We start from the raw sequence: 23,121 nt of genomic DNA on the forward strand, positions 1-23,121 counted from the left end.
TAAATATGTGTCGAAAATCCACAAAAGCATTCATTTGTGTGAAATGTTGAGAGGGTTGTGCTTGATACAGCTTGGTGGGCTCAGAGAAAAGGCACTTGCCATGAATGGTCCTTCATGAGAAATGTGGCAGCTTCTGGACAACCCTAGGAACTCAGGTGTCTTTAAATTCTTTGGCTCCCTTAGGTTTCAAAAGCCCAGGGGTGGTTGTTGTTTTTTGCGGGGGGGGGGGAGAGAATTACAGTGGAGAAGGTTACCCGTTATTCATGGTCTCCAACACTTTTGACCATCTTCCACCTTCTTCAGCTTTTGCTGAGCTGCAGACAGACATTAACGAGCTGACAAACAACATGGATGGTGTGAAGATCCCTTTCCTGGACTATCGGACCTATGCAAGGCGTGTGCTTTTTCCAGGGGTGGATGAGCACCCAGCACTGCAGGAGACCAGTGTAAGTTGCAATGCAGGGGGGGAGAGAGGGACCTGGCAAAGGTTTTTGCCTTACAGTTGGCAGAAAAGGGAGATCAGAAGCTGGTGTTTCGTGATCTCCATATGACACAAACCAAATCATGGAGGAACCACCAAGTCCATGGTGGTGGGGTTCTTGCATGTTGAAGTCTTGGCCTTCTAGCTTTTGGGTGCAGGTCAGTCCCCTGCCCCACTTTGGTATTTCCTCCATTGAGGTACATGTTCTTGAACTACTTGTTTGGCCTCGCTTAGACAAATTAATGGAGGACAGGCTATCAATGGCTACTAACCATAATGTCTATGTCCTGCCTTATCAATCGGAAGCAGGTGTGCCTCTGTAGATGGGTTGCTGGGAATGGGTTACTCGGGTCATGCCTCTGGCCTTCCTTATGACCTGGTTGGCCATTGTGAGACCAGGATTATGTACTACGATGGGCCCTTTCGCATGATCCAGCAAGGGTCTTCTGCCTATCAGCCCCCAAAGCCACCTATCTCATTGCTGTTGGAAACAAGAAACTGGTCCAGGTGGGTCCTTGCTCTGATCTAGCAGCAAAGGATGTTCCTATTCTTTTAATGCTCTTATGCAGAAGAGACAAGAGTCAATAGTGCAGGTGACAACATTCCTCTCTCAGTGGCCATCTTGTGAGCAGCAGCATCTCAAAGACATGTGCAAAGTTTCAGGACCCTCCATGGAAATGTTTTTAATGTGCATGACCATTTTCCAGGTGTCCTGGCTAGCTCAAGAGGTGTGTCTCTCTCGCTTCTCTTGCCCTCTACAGACGCCACCGAGCACAGAGAAAGGCCTCCGCCTCTTCGGGCAGCTGCTGCACACGCGGCCCTTCCTCTTGACCTTCATCCACACCCTGGAGGGACAGCGCGGCTTCTCCATGCGGGACCGGGGGGCTGTTGCTTCCCTGACTATGGTGGCTCTGCAGGGCAGGCTGGACTATGCTACTGGTGTGCTGAAGCAGCTGCTGGCAGACCTCATTGAAAAGAACCTGCAGAACCGTGCGCACCCCAAGCTCTTGCTCCGCCGGTGAGAGGCCTTCTGTGCTCCTCCCCACCACTTAATGCCATAAGCCTTTAACCCTCACACTGCCACCAAACAAGTGCCATAACACCCTCGCTTGCCTCCCCATCTTCTAAACAAGAGATTGCCAGACCCCCTTAAGGCTGGGAACCACATATCAGCATCGTGTTGCCCCTCTGCAGCACTTCCACACAGAGCTGCTATGGGTCCTCAGCCCCTGCTAGCCATGCCATATGTTCCACCTCTTAACATGCAAAGTCCTCCTTGCTACTTCTGTGCTCCTCCCTGTTGTAATTCTCCCCACCATCTTTCCAGTCTAGTGGACTGAATTGATGCTGTGTGTCTCTTCCTTCCCTCCAAATGTGCCTGTAATCCCGGGGGGTGGGGGTGGTAGCAGCATCCCATTTGTTGGAGTGAACATTGTTGGGGCAGAGGAAGTAGGGAGATCAAGTTTCTAGTCCCTGCGACGTGGCAAAGGGGCTCCCAGATTTATGCGTATTTCTCTTCACAGCTGTGTGCGTGTGGGCATTGAGGATTCCCTCCACCTCCCACACATGGGGAACTCAGCCGTCTGTGCTCTCTCTTTTTCTGTTTTCCCAGGACGGAGTCCGTAGCTGAGAAAATGTTGACAAATTGGTTTACTTTCCTGCTGCACAGGTTCCTCAAGGTGAGTGCATGCAAGAGAAAGATAGAGGGAGAGGGCAGGGGGAGGGAGAGAAGTAAGAGAGATGGAACGGGGCCTCTGACATCTGGGTCCTGGCCCTTGTTCTGGCAGAGAGCAGGAATCTAAAGGGGGCTGAGGGAAACTAGAGGCCAAAGATCCAGAATTTTCTACCCACGGTCTTTGTCCTGGGGATAGGGAGTTGGGAATGAGAGTTCTGTGGTTAGGGAAGGAAATGTTTTGCATGCATAAGCTTCCATGTCCAATCTCTAGGATCTGCAGTTTGAAAAATGACCAGGTAGCAGGGGATGGCAGCCGTGGCTGGTCCATTAGGCAAGCAAGACGCATCCCTACCACCCTTGGTTGGCCCTGCTGCCTGCCCTCCTTACAACCTGTCGAGGAGTGTGTGGCCCTGCCTGCCGCCTACCACCTCCTTATTCAGCAGGGAGGAGGAATGGGAGTGAGGAGGAGCTAAAATGTGTCGGCTCTGCCTCTCATTGGCTATGGTTGCGTCTGTCACTGCCTATGCCTACTGCTGGACTCCTTGCCTCCTGGGTGATGGAGAGCCCCTTTCTCTGCCAGAGGCCCTGATGCCAAAGTAGATGGACCCTGGGATAAGGGAGCTTCCTATGTTCCTTGCCTATGAACCTCTCTCTTCTTCCCCACCCCAGGAATGTGCTGGGGAGCCGCTATTTATGCTATTCTGTGCCATCAAGCAGCAGATGGAGAAAGGACCCATAGATTCCATCACAGGCGAGGCACGCTACTCGCTGAGCGAGGACAAGCTCATTCGCCAGCAAATAGATTACAAGACCTTGGTGAGGATGCTGGGGGCTGTGCTACGCCTCTTCGTAGTCTGGGGAGAGAACAGTTTAGTTCGCTCTGTGAAGGGGGGGGGGTGCTGTTGCGTGGGCCAGTCTGGCTTGCAGTCGTGGTGGTTTAGAGGACTCCAGGCCACCAGATTTGAAGAGATAAGCAGCAGCCTAACATTTTAATGGCAGGAGACATAACTTTATAGGGCTGACCTACTTAAGCCTCAAATGGGGCTGCCTTAAAGGAAGAAAGTTCCACAAAGTTCCATAGAACTGGAGAGAGGAACAGGGAAGGGTGAGATTAGCCCAGTGATGCCAAAGACTGCTGTGTGCCTGTGTGGTGCATGCTGGACTTTGGCTAAGGTGAGGCACTAGGTTCTGCTTACAGGCAGCTGGGGGAGGGGCAAAACAGGGGTCCATTCCTACAGTTCTATGAAGGGATAAAAGTTTGGTTGGTTGGTTTTTTGCTTTTGGCTGACCCCGAAAAGAATTGGCCTTCCCCTGTTTCCATCCTGGCGTAGATTAGGCAACCTGCTCTTGGACCTCCATGTTAGTTTGGCAATAAAAAGGTTATCAAAATATCTCCAATTTCATACATTGGACTGACCCCAAATGCAGCAATGCTGGAACTGCAGTTGCTCACAAATGGTCGTTGGGGATGTGAGGAATGACCAGAGCTGAAAAATGTTCTAGGTATGACCCTGGGCGCATGTAACTAGGGATGCATGAGCCTTGAAACTGTGACGATTGCAACGTTAGCAGGTTTTTTCTCTGTTTCCAGACTCTGTTATGTACCCCCCCTGAGCCCCCTGGGGGCCCTGCCGTGCCTGTCAAGGTATTAAACTGTGACTCAGTGACGCAAGTGAAGGAGAAGCTGCTGGACGCTGTATACCGTGGGGTGCCCTATTCCCAACGCCCACGTGCTGAAGACATGGAGCTGGGTATGAAGGCAGGAACATGGGAGAAAGCAGGTGGGGCTGGGAGCATGGATGGACACCTTGGTTATTAGCCACTGGGCTTAGGCTAGGGGTGGAGAACCTTGGTTCCAGCATATGCTCTTCGACTGTAGGTCCCGTTATCCTTAACCACAGGCCATGCTGACTGGGGCTGATGGGAATTTCAGTAACAACAACATCTGGAGGGCCACTGCCTCCCCATCCCTGGATTAAGTTGTAACAAAATTGGGGGGGGGGGAGCCTGGGAGAGATAATACCAAGCTAGCTCTCTCCTCATTGACCTCCTTTTTCACCCCAGAATGGTGTCAAGGCAGTGGGGGGCGAACCATTCTGCAGGATGAGGATGCCACAAGCAAGATTGAAGGAGACTGGAAGCGGCTCAATACACTTGGGCATTATCAGGTAACCGGTTTCCCTTCCACCCAGCTCAGGGCCATCTAGATTCCTAATATGTTTACCATAGCCTGGGGAAAATGGGAAAACGCGGTAGAGTTTGGGAGCAAGCCGCTTCCGAGCAGTACAAGGTGTGAGGGCTGTTCTGTATTCCTTAGGAATAGTTCTGGCAGGAATCAGGAAATAAATAATGCTTTGCACGCCCTAGAAGATTTGAGGAGTGGAATAGAGCAGGTTGCGAGGGGGGTGGAAGAGGGGGCCGTGCATGTGAGTGTCTTGACCAAGCAAAGAACACTGGATTACCTCAAGAATACAACTCAAGGAGTCATACTCCATACTGTTTGGAAGCTTCAGTGACAAACTGTATTCTGGGGGATTATCCTAGCTCTCTTCTTGTGTGCTGAGGTAGAAAGAAGCTGATTGTAGCATAATGGCTTAAGACTTCAAGGCAGGAAGATCCCTGTTCAAATCTCGTCTCCATCATGAATTCACTATGTTGGCCACTTAAGCCAAGCCACTGTTCTCTCAGGTTCACAAACACATATGCTTGCACACACTCCCATATAATAATAATATTGGCTTACTTTACAAGGCTGTTACTAAGATAATGCAGGCAAAATTCATTGAAAATTGCAAATGTATTATTATTATTATTATTATTATTATTATTATTATTATTATTATTATGTCAATTTTTGTTCTCTCCCCCCCTTTTAACCCCATCTTTACCTGTCCCACCCCTGCCATCCCTGCCATGCAATGTGCAGGTAGCAGATGGCTCTGCAGTGGCGCTGGTTCCTAGGCAGGCATCGGGCTACAATATAGCCAGCTCTTTCACTTTCACCCACTCGCTGAGCCGCTATGGTAAGGAATGACACATCCTGCTCAACACCCCCCATTCCCTCTAATGCTTGGCTGCACTAAGTGACCAATGGCTCCTGCCTTTCTCTCTCTGACAAGGTAACACAATGTTGTGCAAAGTTATGCTGTGTTTTTTGGGTGGTGGTGGAGTTGAATTCAGCTCCCCACCCCCCACCCCACCCCATTGCCCCTAAAGTTTGAGAGGATGAAAATGCATCTTCCATCCTTCTGTACACTCTATACAAGAATCTTCAACCTCCTGTCCCGCCCCCCCCCCCCCAAATTAATTCTGTGCTCAGACAATCCATATTTTGGATTATTCAGTCTATATACACTAATTTATGCAAATTTACATACTTCTTCCATTTTTCATAATTTCTCATTGTTAGCCATGGGTTTAGTCACTGCCCTCAACCACTGGAACTCTTATTCAGCTGCACTTCCTCAATATAATTATTATTAAAAGCTGATGCTGAATTCTGCACATCGTGTTGCCTGTTTTGTGCTTCCTCTTCATTCCTGCTGAATCACAGCACATGCACAGGTCCACATAGCTGGAATTAATGCACACAGGGGTGCTGTGTCCTTGGCCTTGTTCTCAGAGTCCATAGAGCTGGTCACAGCTCTTTCCTGACCTGTTGGCTCGTCTGCAATGCCATCTGTCAGTGTTTCACCTGAGTCCTCCTGAGCCGAGAATGCAACCTTTTTTCTGTTGTCCATCTATGTGACCTGGTTCCCTGCTGTATACAGTGTGAACTGGAGCATAAGAAGATTTATCCTTCACAAGTGAAGTGTCCTTTCTTACTGTGTGACACAGCAAGCCTCTGGCCTTTTGTGGCTTGCCCTATTATCACCTAAGCCAGGTGGCATTTCACGGAGGGCTATTGCCACGTCCAAACTTCTTATCCCTAAGCTTTCTTCCAGCACCACCCTGGCCTGGCTGTAATTATGTTTGCTATTCCAAGCCTGGAATGCATGTAATTTTAGTGCCACTCCCACTCTGTGGCTTTGTGGTTGGAGGGGAACGGGGAGTGGTTCACTTGGCCTATGGAGGCTGGTGGTTTTGGTATTACCAGTGCCTGCTTGGGTGCAGGCACTCTTCAAGGCTGAATAAATGCAAACCTGTCCTTCAGGTGAGCTTCTGGTGTAGAGCAAAGATTGAAAGGAGGTGCATGGAGCCCAGGCTCTTGAGGGTTGGTCTTGAGGGCTGACATGGGCAAAGCTCATAAGAGGTTCTTGCTCGCCCCCCCCCCCCAATCTTCCACAGAGAGTTTGCTCCGTACCTCTAGCAGTCCAGAGAGCTTGCGCTCACGAGCCCCCATCCTCACTCCGGATCAAGACTCGGGTACCCGTCTCTGGCATTTAGTCAAGAACCACGAGCATCTTGGAGACCCTAAGGAAGGGGAACGAGGGAGCAAGATGGTGTCCGAGATCTACCTCACGCGGCTCCTTGCCACCAAGGTATGTCAGGAAAGGAACTGGATCCCTGAAATGGGGGATTGGCTAGTTTTAAAAGCTCCTTGCCCCAAACCAGGCAGGCAGAAGATGCTGCACCAATCAATCCATGGCAGACATTTTTCCTTGAAAACTGCCAGGGAAAGGATATTTTTTCGTGCTTAACCTTAAAGTGACTTCCAGAAACAAAAAAGTTTTTGTTTTAAAAGAACCTCATTGCTGCTTGCCCTCATTGCAGTTCTCCCTGATATCCTTTTTAACAATTGAAGAATTATCACTATTTTCCTCTGCCTTTATGGTATTTTCTCTTCGGTAGATGAAACGCATTGAGGTTCTTCTTCCAACCTTTCATTATATAATCTACAGATCTCTGTAGTTCTAGTCTTCAACAAAGCCCTATTGGAGCGGGCTCAGGTTAAGAGTGAGGCGAGAGGGGGCACGTGCTCCAGGCAGCAGGCACAGAGGGCCCACAAAACAGCATCCAAAACAGCCATCCGGGCTCTTGCCATCCGGTCCTTGCATTCCAACCAACCACCTCTTCCAATAAGTAAAGCATAGCCAGGAATGCAAGGGGTCACTGAATGTGTTCTTGAGGGGCAGCTGTGCTATGGCTATGGGAGCGGCCGCCAAGACCACATAACACTGATCTTGAAAGATCTACATAGGCTCCCAGTACATTTCCGAACACAATTCAAAGTGTTGGTGCTGACCTTTAAAGCTCTAAACGGCCTCAGTCCAATATATCTGAAGGAGCATCTCCACCCCCATCGTTCTACCAGGACACTGAGATCCAGTGCTGAGGGCCTTCTGGTGGTTCCCTCACTGCGAGAAGCCAAGTTACAGGGAAGCAGGCAGAGGGCCTTCTCGGTAGTGGCGCCCTCCCTGTGGAATGCCCTCCCACCAGATGTCAAAGAGAAAAACAACTACCAGACTTTTAGAAGACATCTGAAGGCAGCCCTGTTTAGGGAAGCTTTTAATGTTTGATGTATTATTGTATTTTAATATTTTTTTGGAAGCCGCCCAGAGTTGCTGGGGAAGCCCAGCCAGATGGGCTGGGTATAAATAAATTATTATTATTATTATTATTATTATTATTATTATTATTATTATTATTATTATTACTACTATTACTATTATTATTACTACTACTACTACCCACCACTTCTTGGAGGAGGAGGCTGGCTGTAAAAGGGCCACCTCCTTGTTCGCCCCAGGAAGAGACAGGCGAGGGGCCCAGCGGCAGTGGGATGACACAAGGAGAGTTTCTCCCTTTCTCCCTCCTGGGTTGCTCCTTGCTTTCCTCTTCCTGGGGCAGACAAGGAGAGCAGACCTTTCTACAGCAGCCTGCGGAAGGGAGCAGAAGGCGGCAGTGCAAACTTTTGCCTCCTAGGGCAACTTCTGTAGATCCCACACTGTCTTGGGAGAGACATTTCCCCACAGTCCTCTTCATATTTCTGTCCTTGTTTAGTTTGGAAAGGACTGTAGCTTAGTGGCACCGCCTCTGCTTTGCATACAAAAGGTCCCAGGTCCAGTCCCCACTGGCATCTCCACGTTGGACTGGGAGACCCCTGCCTGAAACCCTGGAGAGCTGCTGCCAGTTAGTGTAAACAATACTGAGCTAGATGGATCTGTAGTCTGACTCTGTACAAGGCAGCTTCCTGTGTTCCGACAGTGGTCAACCCTTCACAGAGGTGGTCTGAACTCGTCTCCTGGGGCAGGGCATGCTTTGAACCGCAGCCTGTCTGGATTGCAGGGGTGTGATCATTGGTGCCTCTGGCCTGGGCCTTGTGGCAAACTTGCTGCAGCTTCCAGTGTCTGCCAACTGACATCTAAGCACAGCGCAGATACTTTATGGACATGGCATGTGATGCCACTGTCACCAAAACATTACCTGACAGTGAGGAAGGAATGCAGAAAATGCTTCATTTGGGGTCTGAATTGTGCGAGATTGTTTGTGTAATGTGATGTGCGTATACATGTGATTTTTGTTTGTATTCTACCATTCTGCTCATTCTATTCTAATCATGTTACTTTAATCCAGTATTTGACTGTAATACATTTAGTAGCATTTTCTGGTGCTGCTCTGGTGTAGTGGCTAAGAGTGTGCTGACACGGTTTTATTATTGTAATTTCATTTCATTGCTCTGGTTTCCTTTGAAAGGGAGTGGGGTGTTGATCTTTTTATGATAATAAGAAACACTAAACCAGGAGATCCTCGGTTCAAATCTTGCCTCCACCATGAATTTATTTAATGGTGTAAGGTAAGTCACTGTCCTCACATCTGCAAAATGGGGATATGTTATTACAACTTTGGAGTTATTACAGGGATTATTGAGATAAAGTACAAATACAAATGCCAGTTGTAATTTAATGAACATGATTTATAGACCACTTAATTATCAAAATTTCTAAGTGGTGGTAATATTACCATTGTGTACAGTTTCCTTTTTAAACTGGCGATCAGTACCCTCTTATTTATAAAAAAACAAACACAGTACCTAAGATTTCCATAAGTTGTACCTATGTTAAAAGATAAGAGAGTCGCTGGCTGCAGGCTCACAATTGAATAGATACAAAAGGAAAAGGAATGAGGAGGGAAGAGAAAAGCACTGGAGCAGCTGCTTCTTCACTGGCCAATGGATGGGGCGAAGTTGTCTCTCCTTCGTCATGATGTTTTTCCTGGGAGCCAGAAGGTGCAACCTCCAAGTGACCCTTGTTCCCCTGGTTTGGAGTGTGGCTCCCTTCAGCTCTGCATGTCTGCTTGCATAATTTTTATTTTAAAAAATATTTTCATTCAGATTTTGTTACAGATTACAACAAAAAATATTACTCAGAATGAAGAACAGAAAGAGGCAAATAATAATTCCCCCCTAGCAGTGACTGCCTCTCAGCAATACATCATCCGCTCACATAATAATAGTTCCTTGCACAGGCAGCTACCATTTTAGGCATATCTACACAGGGCCATCTGGTAATTTATGGACCTAATAGGTATCTAAAGCCATTTGCCACTGTTGCTGTAGGTAGGTTTCATTTTATTTGTTTTTTATCTTATATTTTTGAAATGTACATCCAGGTGTTTTTTTCATCTAGATTTTTTTGGGGGCCCCAAGAGAGTGGGGCCTTAAGCTACAGCTTGTTTAGCTTATACGCAAATCCAGCACTGCATCTACATGGCACACAATTGATGAGGTGTGGGTGCTTTTGGACCCGGAAGAGGGAAGAACGGGAGTGGAGTGGGGGGGACAGAATGGGGCAGGGCGGATGGGGCTCGGCACATGGGAGCTGGGAACAGAACCCTGGCGTGAAATGGTCATCGCCTGTATCTCTCAAGGCTTATCCATTCTGCACATGAGATTGATGTCAAGCTGCCAATTGAATTGTCCCCTCAGGAGAAGTGGCAACCATTTAAAGTCGTGTAAAACTGGCCTACAATGAAGTGTAGATGTGCCCTTATTTGAGACTGTGTCCTAAATCAAGAATACTATGGAAGGCTACTGCAATAGGAGAGTTCAAGAAAATCAGGGACAGTGTCTGGAGCAGAATAGTTAGGTACACAAAAGGGATTGGATGTGTTTGTGAATATTATGTATACAGATGCAAGATGGATGGAAGAGTGGTGCTATTTTCCATGGGAGTGCTCCCCATGATCTCCAAATGTTGACAGTTGTTCTCTCCATCCATCCATCCATCCATCCATCCATCCCAAAATATGTTTTCCATAAATTTTTCTCTTCTGCTTCTTCAGGGCACATTGCAGAAGTTTGTAGATGACCTGTTTGAGACTGTGTTCAGCACAGCACACCGGGCCAGTGCACTCCCCCTGCCCATCAAATACATGTTTGACTTCCTGGACGAGCAGGCAGAGCGAAGGCAGATTGGGGACCCTGACGTGCGACATACCTGGAAAAGCAACTGGTGAGACCTTTGGCTTTGGCCCTTTGGCCACGAGCCAGTATCCTAAAGTAATAATTCTTCTTCTTTGGTGATCACTTGTAGCCAAGTAAGATTGTCTTCCATGAATATGGTCTTAACAGTGAGTCCGTAAGTGACTGTGGAGGCCCATTCTGGATCTGCACGTCCTTCCACAGTGGGGACATAGGTTTCTGAGTGGGCGTTGATCATGTTGAGGATTTACCAAATGTGCCTTCCTCTTAGCTCATTTTTCTTTTTCTTTCTGAGTTCATGCTTCTTCAAAGTCCATGACACCTTTGGCAGAGGCTATTCTCCAGTTGGAGCCCTCACTGACCAGTGTTTCCCACTTGTCGGAAATGGTAGGGATGTGCCTATCCGATGTGCCTATCCTGGCTGTGGGTAACTGACAGCTGGCATATCATATTTAAGCAGATGGGGAAAGATTTTTTAGCCCTAAGGAATCTTTGCACAGCTACTACCAGATTGGCTTTGTGTATTGCTCTCAGCCAGCCTTCGGCCATTCATTTTTCCAGGCTCTGTCCTACCCTTACCTTGATTGAACAAATCTTCTTTAGGAAGAAATTTTCGCCCCAAGGAATCCAGTGCTCATGACCCCTAAGTGTTTGATGCCAGCCAACTCTCCCCCACCTCCCATGACCCTAAGGACTTTGCTAATCCTCCATTCCTCTACTTCAGGGATTGTCAGGGACTGGCAGGACACTGATGAGTGGGGGCTGGAGTGGGGCTCAGTGGTTTGTGGAGACCTGTACCAGCCAGGAGGCAAGAATCAGAGGTAGGGGAAGCTTCAGAGCCGGAGGAAGAGGCAGGCCAGGCAAGTGAAGGGCCGGGTGCTTCCCCACCCTCTCCTGCACCACCATCTCCTAGAACCAGAAGATAATTTAAGCAGCCGAGGAAGTTTCCATGCAGACGTCGTCTCCAGCTACGTTTGCGCAGCCTGTCAGGGGAAGGTACATAAATGGGTGGAGGGGGAATGGTCCCCCATTGCTGCCTAGATGCTAAATTGGTGTGCGTATTTCTTCTACAGAGCTGTAGAAATGACTCTGTTACCTTTGACAACAAAGAGTTAACTCTCTGGCATGTGCATTCCTTTGGCTGGGGAGCACCCTTGACCGGGATGGAGGGAGGCCATGATGACTCTCAGCTATGGGATGTTACCTTCCTATGGGAGGTTACCTTCGTGGAGCACAGTCTGACAAACAAGGAAGTGCTGTCTACAGGAAATGGGCTGTAGGAGTCCTTTAAAGGGGCAGTATACAGTTCACTCGCTCCATTTGCACAAGAATAACAGAGGAGCGCCCCTGCACCCTACACTCTCCCAAAGCTGCTCCAGAGGTTTGAGGAAACCCCTAGACCAATTTGGATCTAGTGGTGAATGTTCTGTTGTGATAGCAGAAATCCTTGCACTGACATGAGCTTTCACGTAGCACTACTCAGGATACAACCCATTGGCTTTGATCTCTGTGTTTTCCCCAGCGTATCAAAACAAACAAATGAAAAACCCTCAACAAAACATGAGTATTGAGCTTCAACCTCTGTAATTTCCTCACCGCCACTGCCCTATCCCTGTCTAACCCTTTGCCTCTCATGTGTGTCTTTTGAAGCTTCATCTTTCTTCCTTTCTTCCACTGCAGCCTGCCCTTGAGGTTTTGGGTGAACGTCATCAAGAACCCACAATTTGTTTTTGATATCCACAAAAGCAGCATTACAGATGCTTGCCTCTCTGTGGTGGCCCAGACCTTCATGGACTCGTGCTCCACCTCTGAGCACCGCCTGGGCAAGGATTCCCCTTCAACAAAGCTGCTCTATGCCAAGGACATCCCTGTCTACAAAGGCTGGGTGGAAAGGTGAGCGACAGAGAGGGGTCATGTCAAGTTGTGTTGCCTCTACAGCTGGCAGAGGCGGGATTGACCTTAGCACATCATCCCATGGCATTATAATGTTGGCAGCTCTTTACTGTACGAGGATAACAAGATCCTGCCTGAAACTGGGGGTGTTTGGATGAGGGCCGTCCTCAAACAGGTTGGAAAAGGAATGCTGTGGCTTTCCACGAGTTCAGGACAGTCAAGAAGGGCAGGTGTCTTTGAGGGTGGGGAGACTGTCACTTTGGCCTCTCTTAGCATCTTTGGAAAGGAGGAGTCACCACCGCTGCTGTTCCACACACAGAAGCAGCACGCTGGATAGGGCAGAGCTGCTGTGCTGGCTTCCTGAAGGTGGGCTGCTGTTGCTTACCAGTGAGGGAGAGAGGTGGGGGTGCGGGAGGGCAGTGTGGCACAAAAGCACTGGCAGAATCAATTCAGCCCTCCTGCCAGTGTGTTTGCACCAGACTGATTTCCACGCTGCCTCTCTCGGTAAACAACAGTGGTCTGCAATGAAGCTAGCGTGGTGAGTCTGCCGCTTCTGTCTCTAATCTATTGTGTGTCTCCTTAAAACACCAGCTGATTCATCTTGACTAGGCAAAGGAGGGCGCTCCTGGAGGAAGCAAGGACCTGTTCATCTAAGGCAGGTGCAGGCAACCTCTAGGCCAGGGGTAGGCAGCCTAAGGCCCGGAGGCCGGATGCGGCCCAATCGCCTTCTCAATCCGGCCCACGGACGGTCCGGGAATCAGCGTGTTTTTACATGAGTAGAATGTGTGCTTTTATTTAAAATGCATCTCTGGGTTATTTGTGGGGCATAGGAATTCATTCATATTTACCCCCCCCCCCCAAAAAAAAAAAATATAGTCTGGCCAACCACATGGTCTGAGGGACGGTGGACCGGCCAACGGCTAAAAAAGGTTGCTGACCCCTGCTCTAGACTGAGGGATAGTCTTGGCCCGCAAGCACATTTCCCCCAAATCATACCCACTTGTTAATCATTTCACCAGGATGTGTTTCTAATCACCTGCTAGCAAATCCTTTTAGTTAGAGGTGCCTCCTGTGCCCTTCTGTGTGAAAAGCACATATGCTTTGCTGCAGAGCTACAGCTTCTCCCAAGCCAGAGTTTGACCTCCACACATGGGTTCCTTCACTGTTGAGGTGAACACAGCTCACGCTTTGAAGGTTATCTGTTGCACCATATAAGCCAGGATAAAACGGGGGTTATGTACCATAGTTGTCAATGCCTCCACGCTGTCAGTATTTGGGCTAAGAGGTTCAAATACATACGAAAGCTTTTAAGTTTGCACAGTTAAAGTGGATCAAAGGGCTCTATCATCCTGGTGCAACAAATACAATTCTAACAAAAAACCCAAACATTTTTGCCATTTGGAAAGTGCCAGGGAAACGCAAATATTCAAGAAAGAACCAATTCTCAATAATCACTAGATGTAGCCTAATCACCATGTAAGCTTTGTGCAAGCAAATCAGGATGAATGCTCAGTAAATACCTGCCTTGGCTCCTATAGAAGTAAAAGTGGGATATAAAACTAATTAATTAATTAGGTCATCTGGAGGAGCCATATGGCTCTGTATTCAACGTGGCAAAATCTGGAGCCTTCATTTATAGCTTCCATTAATAGAAGGGACTGCAATGCAATAAACATGCACATTTATTTGCTTTGGTTTGTGTGGAAACCCTCTGCTGTGATATGGGAGTGTTGATCAATCTTCTGTACAAGGATTCCAAAAGCTATGCATATGTTTACCAGGTACTATCGGGATATCACCAAGATGGCTTCCATCAGTGACCAAGACATGGATGCCTATCTAGTGGAGCAATCACGGCAGCACGCAGGCGAATTTAACACACTGGGTGCACTGGGGGAGCTCTACAGCTACGTGGGGAGGTACCGTGATGAGGTGAGGCTCCAGCCCAACTCTTTCCTTCCTATTTGTTTTTTCCCCCTCTCTCACCACAATTTTCTCACATTGTTTTCAACCTGTTATTCAGCTATGCTATAAATCTGATGAGGATAGAGCCTAATTTGGACCCTACTGCAGATCCACTGTAATTAAATTGCTCATAGGGAGGAATTTAAGGTACCATAATAAGTTAAGGCACCACCGTCTACTGCCTCATTGGTTATCCTGTACCCTTCTGTTTAGCCCTTGACACTCTCCTAAGAACACCCTACATCTCAATAGCCGGGGGTAGGGTATGAGAGGGATAGGGAACCTGGAAACCCTCCAGATGTAGGTGGACTCCAGCTCCCATCAGACCCAGTCAGCATGGCCAGTGGTTCCAGAAGACGAGTTGGAATCCAACAACATCTGGAAAGCCCACGGGTTTCCCACACCTGGCTTAGGACTCCAGAGAAGGTAGAATGACAAATGGAGACCTCTGCTCCATGTTTATCCCTCTCACCTACACATTTCCCCCATTTGGAGCTTTCACGCCATAAATCTGTCCCTTACCTAGCATGCTGGAGAAAACAGAGATCCCCTGCTGCCGCCACCAAGCACTGAAGGCATTTTGAGAGGAACTGCTGCTTGTGTGTCTGTATGCACACTCCTTGCACTCTCACCTTCAATAAGAAAGTGTTGTCCGCTCTTCCTGCTTTTTATTTCCGAAACCAGAAGTGGCAGTGGGCAGGGCAAAAGAACCGTGTCTCTCTGAAAGTGCATTATGACACTCTTTAAAACATGGGTCGCCAACCTTTTTGAGCCACTGAGCACATATGGAATTCTGAGCTGCTGTTGGGGGTGGCACAACAAAACATGGCAGCTGCATAGGAAAAAGAAACAACCACAAAATCGCATGGCCATGCCTTCCCATCAATGGGGAAAAGTTGGTCACCACTGCACTCACTCATAGAGACAAGCTCTTCACCCCTCTCCTCTGTTTGGAGTGGATGGGTGGGTGTTCAATCCTGGCATCCCACAAAATGTGTCCATGTTAAAGGGGACACATTCCAAGGTGAGAGACTGAGCAAATGTTCACAGGAACTGAGCAGGAAGAGCAAAAACTCTGGTGCATTGCAATGTTTTGGTGGATATTTACCAGCCCTACCTAGAGATGCCAAGGACCGAATCTCAGACCTTCTGCATGCAAGCCAGATGCTCTAGCCGTAGCCCTTCCCATGGGAACGCCGTCAGCAAGCTCCGATTTAAAACTATTGCCTGACTCCAGGTGACAGGACAGACCCCATAAGCCTTTCTCTTTGTCTCCTGCCCCTTTCCCAGTTTTACCAGGTACTTCTCCATCCTAGGGCCCATCTCTTATTCCCGTTTTGCTCCTGGAAGTTTGGGGCTTAGTCCCTCCTGACCTTTTTTTTTCACCTTTCTCTTTCCTTTATTCCGGACCCTCGTGTTTTCCCAACCTGTCCACCCATCAGATCCTGACAGCGCTGGAACGTGATGCCGCCTGCCGAAAACACAAATTGAGGCTGAAGCTTGAACAAGTCATCACTCTCGTTTCTGGAAATAGCTGAGAGTGATGGGGGGGGGGGGAGGGAGAGTGGGCAGGGGGGGGCACGCATCCAGGATAGACGTATCAGAAAAAAGGACTCTACCTCCAGCCTTGACTTGTGGCCCCCCCAAGGGTGACAGACTTGACATTTTTAACCTCCCTGTCAACAAGAGACGTGTGACCTCTTGCCCTGTAAGGCTGAAATCCTGGGGTTTCAGAAAGAGGCTGTGGTGCCCACCCCCTCCCTACCTTCAGCCCGGAAGCAATAACCAGCACCCTTTCCTCAGCATCTGAATTGGGAGGAGCAACTCAGAGTGAACAATAAGGTTGGGGTGCAGCCAGATAATGCCCCCCTCAAGCTGGCAGCTAAATGGAGACCCCTCACCCCAAATGTTTGTGGACCCTCCCCTTAATCATCCAGACCATTCCCTAGCCCCCCACTCCTTGTTGGTAGCTGGTGGAATTTGCCCTTGTTCTGTTTTTTTTTGGTAACCATGGCAATCAGATATTTTTAATCCCTACCTGACAAACCCCCCACCCTCTCACCCCCACCCCACCTGTTGTGCCCTCTCCGGGTGCAGTGCCTTACTCATTAATTTATTATTGCATCTCGTTAAGATTATTGGCTGTAAATGATTCCATTCCCTGGGTGTAGAGATTTCAGTGTAAAAAGTCCTCCATTCCTCCCTGCCCCACCCGCATCCTTCGAGTCTGTGTAAATATTTGCACTGCAGCCTGGAGGGAATCAGTCCCCCACTCCTCCCCAAAATAAAAGAAAACTACTTTTAAATCCCCCACTGGGGTTAAGGAACTGGGGTGGGGGAAACATCCCTGCAGCTGCATGGGCTTTTTATTGGTTCATTTTATAATTAATTTTTCTTTTGCTAAATAAAAGCGTGGAAAAATGTTCCTCTTGTTGTCATGTGGGGATCGGCAAGGTGGGGGGTGTCCCAAGAGAAGAATGCAAACGCGCATTTCACTTTGATACAAGGATAGTCTGGTCTTTGCAGCACCCATATGGCAGTCCTCTGTCCATCTGTCTACAGAACCAATCCCTCTGATCAATATTTGTTTCTCTTTTGAATTGCACCCCAAGCTCAGGCTAATGCTGGCTCTTTTTTCACATGGAATAAATTGTGTGTGTGTGTTGCTGTTGTATTTTAACAGTCAGGTTGTTGGTATTCCAGCAGATATATCAGCCCACGTCATATTTTTTAGTTTCTTTCAGGAGCAGCACCTTTTACCCAGCAGTCTTGTTTGCTGTTGAAAAACACTGCAGTACATGCCACAAACGTATGTGCACATCCTTAAATACCTGTGTGTGTGATTTTGTTGTACAATTGGGATTCTTGGGCATGTGTACCCGGTTCTTGGGAAGGCAAATGTGATATTCACACATACGTTTGCTGCAAGAAAAGTGCCTTGTCCCTTGACAAATTAAGACAAACGTAGAATCATAGATAGCGGAAAGCCATTTTTTTCACAGTCAACCAAAAATTAAAAAAACTCTTTTACTCCTCCATAGACTTGTAGAGTTGGAAGGGATACCAAGGGTCATCTAGTCCAGCCCCCTGTCGCTGTCCTCCCCCAATCCCAGCTGACCGTAAGCAGCAACTAGTGCCCTACCTTAGTCAAAGTTCAGCATGCACCACACAAGCGGACAGCAGTCCTTGGCATAGCTAGGCTAATCTCACTTGTTCCTCTCCCCTGTTCTATGGAACTTGGTGCAACTTCTATTCCATTCCCTGCTTCCATTAAAGGTCAGCCCCATAAGATTAGGTCTCCAGTTGTAAAAATGTTAGGCTGCCACTTCTCTCTTCAAATCTGGTGGCCTGGAGTCTTCTAAAACTGCTGATTCACCAGCAGTCCTGAAAATATCAAGTATGGAAGCAGCCCAGGACTTTCTCACATCAGTATATTGCAGTCTTGGTTGCACACATTGGTGTTCCTGCCTTGTAGTCCCTTTCCACTCTGAGCAGATGCTCAGAACTCTTCCCATGCCCATTCAGTTTCCACCGAATTAAACATTGTGGAAACGCTTTAGTTGTACTGGGGCCACTTCTGGACTAGTTTGTTGTAAACTAATAGCCCTTTGTTTTCAATTGTCTGGGCATAAACACCTCATTGAGCCAACGTGTTGGACATGCCTCTATGCCATTTGACCAAATGCTGCTCATCTGCTTGCACCTGCTCCTTGTACTGTGGCCGGGTCTCCTTCCATTCATCTAGGAGGAGGATTGGGTGCCCAAACCCAAAGAGCATTCTTATATCAACCTGATAGCTAGAGAGGAGAGAATGCAGTGGCAACAGAGCAAGGTTTGGCAAAAGCAGCTGCTACTAGCTATAGTTAGGCTTAGCTGGAGCACCACATAAGTACAACAGCCCACACTTTATTTCTTCTTCACCCAAGGTTGGGGTTTTCACTGTGCATCCCAGCGCTGAAGATCCAAAGATCTGGGGCAACTGTAAAGTTGTAGCTTCTGTGAGAAAAATGCAGAACAAAGCTATGGGCTTGTTTTTATAAATGAAGTGCTGGACAAAGGGGGTTGCCTTCCCACACATCCCACACACTAATGACCAGACAAGCAGATGTTCCATTTTTTTCATACAGCTCCCTAGAAATATTCTGGATTCTGGGGCAAAACCCAGCCACACTCTGCCCCAAGAAATGGCTGAAGGGGGAGAGAAAAGTTACTGCTGCTTATTTTTTTTTCTAATAAGGAAAAAAAGACAAAAGCAAATTATGTGTCTATCCTGCCCTCCCTGCCTGTCAGCTAGCAATTTCACTTGCACAAGAAGCTTATTCTGCAACACCCACCCCCTCTGCTTCCATATTTGCAATTATGCAGATTAAAATCTCCACTTTATTCCAACTTTTATACATAGAAAACTGTGGCTGGGAAAGGGTGAACCAGGTCTTCCACTCTTCTCTGAGCGTTTTGACTTTGGGCTCATCCACGCTTCCTCCTGTGCCATGCCTAGAAAACATGGGTATCCGTGTGGCTTTCCCCATGATCTGTTCCTTTCCAAGGGAAAACCTCCTCTTTAGCATGTAGGCTGAAACAAATAGTAATCTGGAGGAAACCTGACTATGTGCTAAACAGCGGTCCCCCCCCTCCCCTGGGGAAAGCAGGAAGAGTTGATAAGCCCCGTGTGCCTAGATGTGGGTTAAACTGCACAGAAGAGGAGCAACTCACCTGCATTAAGCTGGATTGCACATTTTTTTAAGGTGCTCATTTCGAAGTAGGTTTGGTCCCCTGGAGTTGTGAGCAGTCAGCATCCTCCTTCCTCTTAGGGAGAGAGGGAGTTCTTCTTGTGGCCTTGAGATTTCCCCCACCCTTCAGACTCTGGTGTTTAGGAAAGGACCCAGGGGCTGGAGCGAAGAATGCATTGAGGCTCCCCAGGCATTTGTGGCTGTCTGGTGGTGGGGAGAGGACTGTGTGTGTCGTGTGTGCCTGTGTGTGTGTTTTGATGTGGGAGTGAGGCAAGCCAGCAGCGCCTGGGAGGGGAGGCAGCAATAAGATAAAAGGAAAGTTTTGGTGGCAGCTTTATGAATAAGTCATGGCTGCATCAGGGGCCTTCATTAGCAGGAGCGCCGGGTGCTGAGTAGCTGCGGGGAGGAGGGGGCTTTGTTGTGTGCCTCCTAAGCATCAATATGACTTGCCAAGTTGAGGAGTTTTTTAACTGCCAGAATAAACTAGGGAAGGGGGGAGAAGAAGGGATGTAGGTCAAAAAATGTCTGCATGACTGTGATGTAGGGCAGCCTGATCCACCCCAGGGGCTGATGGGAGTTGTGGTACGAAACATCACGAGGGCCTCAGGTTAGGGAAGGCTAATACAGTGGCACCTCAGGTTAAGAACTTAATTCGTTCCGGAGGTCTGTTCTTAACCTGAAACTGTTCTAAACCTGAGGTACCACTTTAGCTAATGGAGCCTCCTGCTGCCGCCGCCACATGATTTCTGTTCTCATCCTGAAGCAAAGTTCTTAACCCAAGGTACTAATGCTGGGTTAGCGGAGTCTGTAACCTGAAGCGTCTGTAACCCAAGGTACCACTGTACAGTCATAGCTCATGTTACGTTTGCTTCAGGTTGCATGTTTTCAGGTTGCGTCCCACGGCGACCCGGAAGTACCGGAAAGGGTTACTTCTGGGTTTCACTGCACGCGCAGATGCGCAAAATGATGTCACACGCATGCGTAGAAGTGGCGAATCGTGACCTGCGCACGCGCAGGCGCAGGTTGCATTCTTTTCAGGTTGTGAACGGGCCTCCGGAAGGGATCCCGTTCGCAACCAGAGGTACCACTGTACAGAGAAAGCACCTTCTAAAATGTTTGCTACAAGTGTCCCATAACACAATGGCAAAAGATTACTAGTTTAACTTCGCCATGCACACTGCCTGATTGCTCCCTCTTCACTCCCCTCAAACCCCAGCATGATTGGGAGAATCAGACCAGGGAAGTGCAATTAAGCATCACTTCCTGTTATCTCCAAACTTGGGGTCATCGTTTGTCATTTCCTAACATGACGGGATCTGTAATCTAACAACAAACTCTGGTTTTGAGGCTGTGATTCCATCTTCAGATGCAACAGGAAGCCAAGCTTAACAGTAGCATACTGGTCTGTTTCTCCTGCCCCTGCCAAGGGATGAACAATTTGGGATTAACTGGGCAGTGTTGACCAGCACCCTGTTCGTTCCTGATAAACTCTATAGTCAGCTGGGAATCTTGGGGCTAACAAGTCCTACTAACTAGTGGGAGCTAGTGCAAGGACCTACTAGAACAATGGGCTTCCCTCCTCTCCTGTGAATGCCCCCCCAGGAAAACCCCAGAACAGTGCATGGGGGGGGGGATATGAGACGCTTGTGCGGACAGAACGATGGCCATACGGCTACACTGAATTTCTCCCCTGCCTTAATAATTATGAACAAACAGGATCAGTGTGTGCCCGAGTTTGCCACTTCAGATTGTGCAGCTGCCAAGATTTATTGTCAACTGTTAACTTGCTGAGGGATATAAATTCTAATTATTTCATTCTTTTTATTCAAGGCAATACAATATGGCACTTGCCTTTACCCATAGGAGTTGGAGAGCCACCCTCAGCAGCGTCTTTTAAGGCGGATGGGGTACCTCACCTAGTAAGGATCCTTGGTGGAAGAACAGAAGTGCACTGGTGCAACCTAAAAATTAATGCACTGGTTTACTGCATAAGCTTTCATGGATTTCATTGAATGCAGTTGAGAGGCGTATAGATACACCTGGGTGCAATGGGGTGGAGGAGGGAAAGCGGAAGCTAGAATTAGAAGTAGTCTATCTCAATTTAAGTAGAGCTTAAATGTATGTAAAGTCAGCACAGTCACCTTTCACAAGAGCAATAATCCGTGTATTTTGTTTATTTTAACTGTTAACTGGTGGAGGTTATAGAAACTGGCATATATGACACGTAAAGGATTGCCCTGTCACCTGTAATAGGTACCAAGGTAAGGAAGCTTGATTTTAGCCGGGTGCAATAGAACAGAGGTTCATGCAGGTGGTCTGTGGCGTCTCTGCTTTTGTGCTTGGAGATGAGAGATGGCACATCCATCACATTAAATATTCATTTTGATTTTAATTGTATTTTTATTGCATCTTTTTATTTCTCGGATTGTATTTTACTGTATTACAGTTTGCATTCTCTGAAATTCAAATTGTAATATGATATACAAGAAATAAAAGAAGTGATAAAAGTATGATTAAGAATCAAATAGCATCGCGCATGGTGCATTACAGTTGCTACAGCTGGAAGAAGAATCATAATGTAGGTCCGCCAAGACCCTCAGCAATTTTCAAGTGCTCTGTAGTGGGGGGGGGAGGGAAAGTTTGGGAACAACTGTAATAGGAGTTTAAGGAGCAGACCTTAAAAGGGAACACCATCAGCACATAGCAGAGGTGTAGTGGTTAGACTGGAACCTGGGAGATGGGGGTTCAAATCACCGCTTGGCCACGATGTTCACTGGGAGACCTTGGGCCAGTCACAGTGTCTCAGTCTAACCTCCCTCTCAGGGTTGTTGTGAGGATAAAATGGTGATGGGGGAAGAACGATGAGCTCCTTTGAGGGAAGGCCAGGGTATAAATGCAATGAATAATAAATGATAATATAGCAAAGTTAAAGTCTTCACACAGGCTGAGAAGCTATTGCCCCTTCTGCTGAATCTAGTTCTCTCTGGCATTCTACTGCTCCTGCGCTTTTTGCCAATGGCAGGCCAAAATAGGGCTAGTGGATGGCTGGGGCTGCATCCTGACTGCAGCACAACTGATGGCTTAGCAGGGATGTAAGATGCTCCTAGTTGGCAGCAGCGCTGATCTTATTGTCTAGTAGTCACTCAGCCATGGGCAGAGGGCAGTAATTGGGGTCTCCCCACCCCCACCCAGGGGAAAAAAAGGCTAAGCGAAGAAGGGAGTGTCTGGTGGTTCTTACCCTGGGGCTTTCAAAAAGAAAGGGGGGGGGGAGGAGAGCTGTAAATGCCACATCTACATCCCCAGCTAATTCAATCTGGATCCATCAGCCTTGACAGCGCAGCCCACAAAGGGCCACTCAGGGAAATGAAATGCCCGGTCCCATTAAACTCGCTTCTCTGACAGGCAGCAGCTGAATCCTGCTGTCGAGCGGCAAGTGTGCCCTTCCCATCGCAGTGCCTCTCCCCACATCTTATCCGTGCCCCCCACATGTATGTTGGCCTCTTCACAGCTCCTTTCTTGCTTAAGGTCTCTTTGTCTGCCTGTCTCTCTCGCTCCATGCACCCCCCTGGCTGCCCCATCATCCATGATACATAATCTTCAGAGCAGGGAAAATTTAAATTCTTCTGCTTTCTTTCTCATTCCCAGCCCATCCTTGACAGGCCTTCTCCTCCCGTCTCTCTGCAGCTCCACCCCTGCCACCCTCAAGATGATCCCTTATTATGGGGGGAAAGCATTTCTGCCTTTAATCCCATGGGAGCTGTCTAAATCCGGACCCTTTGAAGTTATTTTCTACGCAGTTGGTGAAGCCTCCTGCCTCGTGGCAGCGGAGCAAAACTGCACCTTAGGTAGAGGTCACTGCTGAGCTCTGGGACCTTGTTCCCCCAGCCAGTCTGGCCTTGGAGAAACTGCCCCTACGCATAGGCAAAGTATTCTTCCTTCTCTGCCGAGTAACTACAGCTAGCCTGTGTTATGGATTAAGGGGCAAGCCATAAAGCTTTCTTACTAGAACATAACC

At 48.0% G+C, this 23,121-nt stretch overlaps 1 protein-coding gene across 1 annotated transcript in view; it reads left to right on the forward strand.

Moving 5' to 3' along the window:
* Positions 1–16,799, forward strand: part of LOC309522715 (plexin-A3-like) — a gene marked incomplete at its 5' end in the record, with an annotated part of 112,880 nt that extends 96,081 nt beyond the window's left edge. The window contains 12 exons of the mRNA XM_082206183.1: positions 304–446; positions 1,243–1,499; positions 2,094–2,160; positions 2,826–2,972; positions 3,748–3,907; positions 4,221–4,324; positions 5,083–5,179; positions 6,444–6,637; positions 10,380–10,549; positions 12,199–12,411; positions 14,193–14,343; positions 15,819–16,799. Coding sequence (XP_082062309.1) covers positions 304–446; positions 1,243–1,499; positions 2,094–2,160; positions 2,826–2,972; positions 3,748–3,907; positions 4,221–4,324; positions 5,083–5,179; positions 6,444–6,637; positions 10,380–10,549; positions 12,199–12,411; positions 14,193–14,343; positions 15,819–15,914 — 1,799 coding nt within the window. The 3' untranslated portion in view covers positions 15,915–16,799. The remainder of the gene's footprint in view (positions 1–303; positions 447–1,242; positions 1,500–2,093; positions 2,161–2,825; positions 2,973–3,747; positions 3,908–4,220; positions 4,325–5,082; positions 5,180–6,443; positions 6,638–10,379; positions 10,550–12,198; positions 12,412–14,192; positions 14,344–15,818) is intronic.
* Positions 16,800–23,121: the final 6,322 nt, after the last annotated feature.

This window comes from Podarcis vaucheri (assembly GCF_965113315.1).
Source record: "Podarcis vaucheri genome assembly, chromosome: 17".
NCBI lineage: Eukaryota > Metazoa > Chordata > Lepidosauria > Squamata > Lacertidae > Podarcis > Podarcis vaucheri.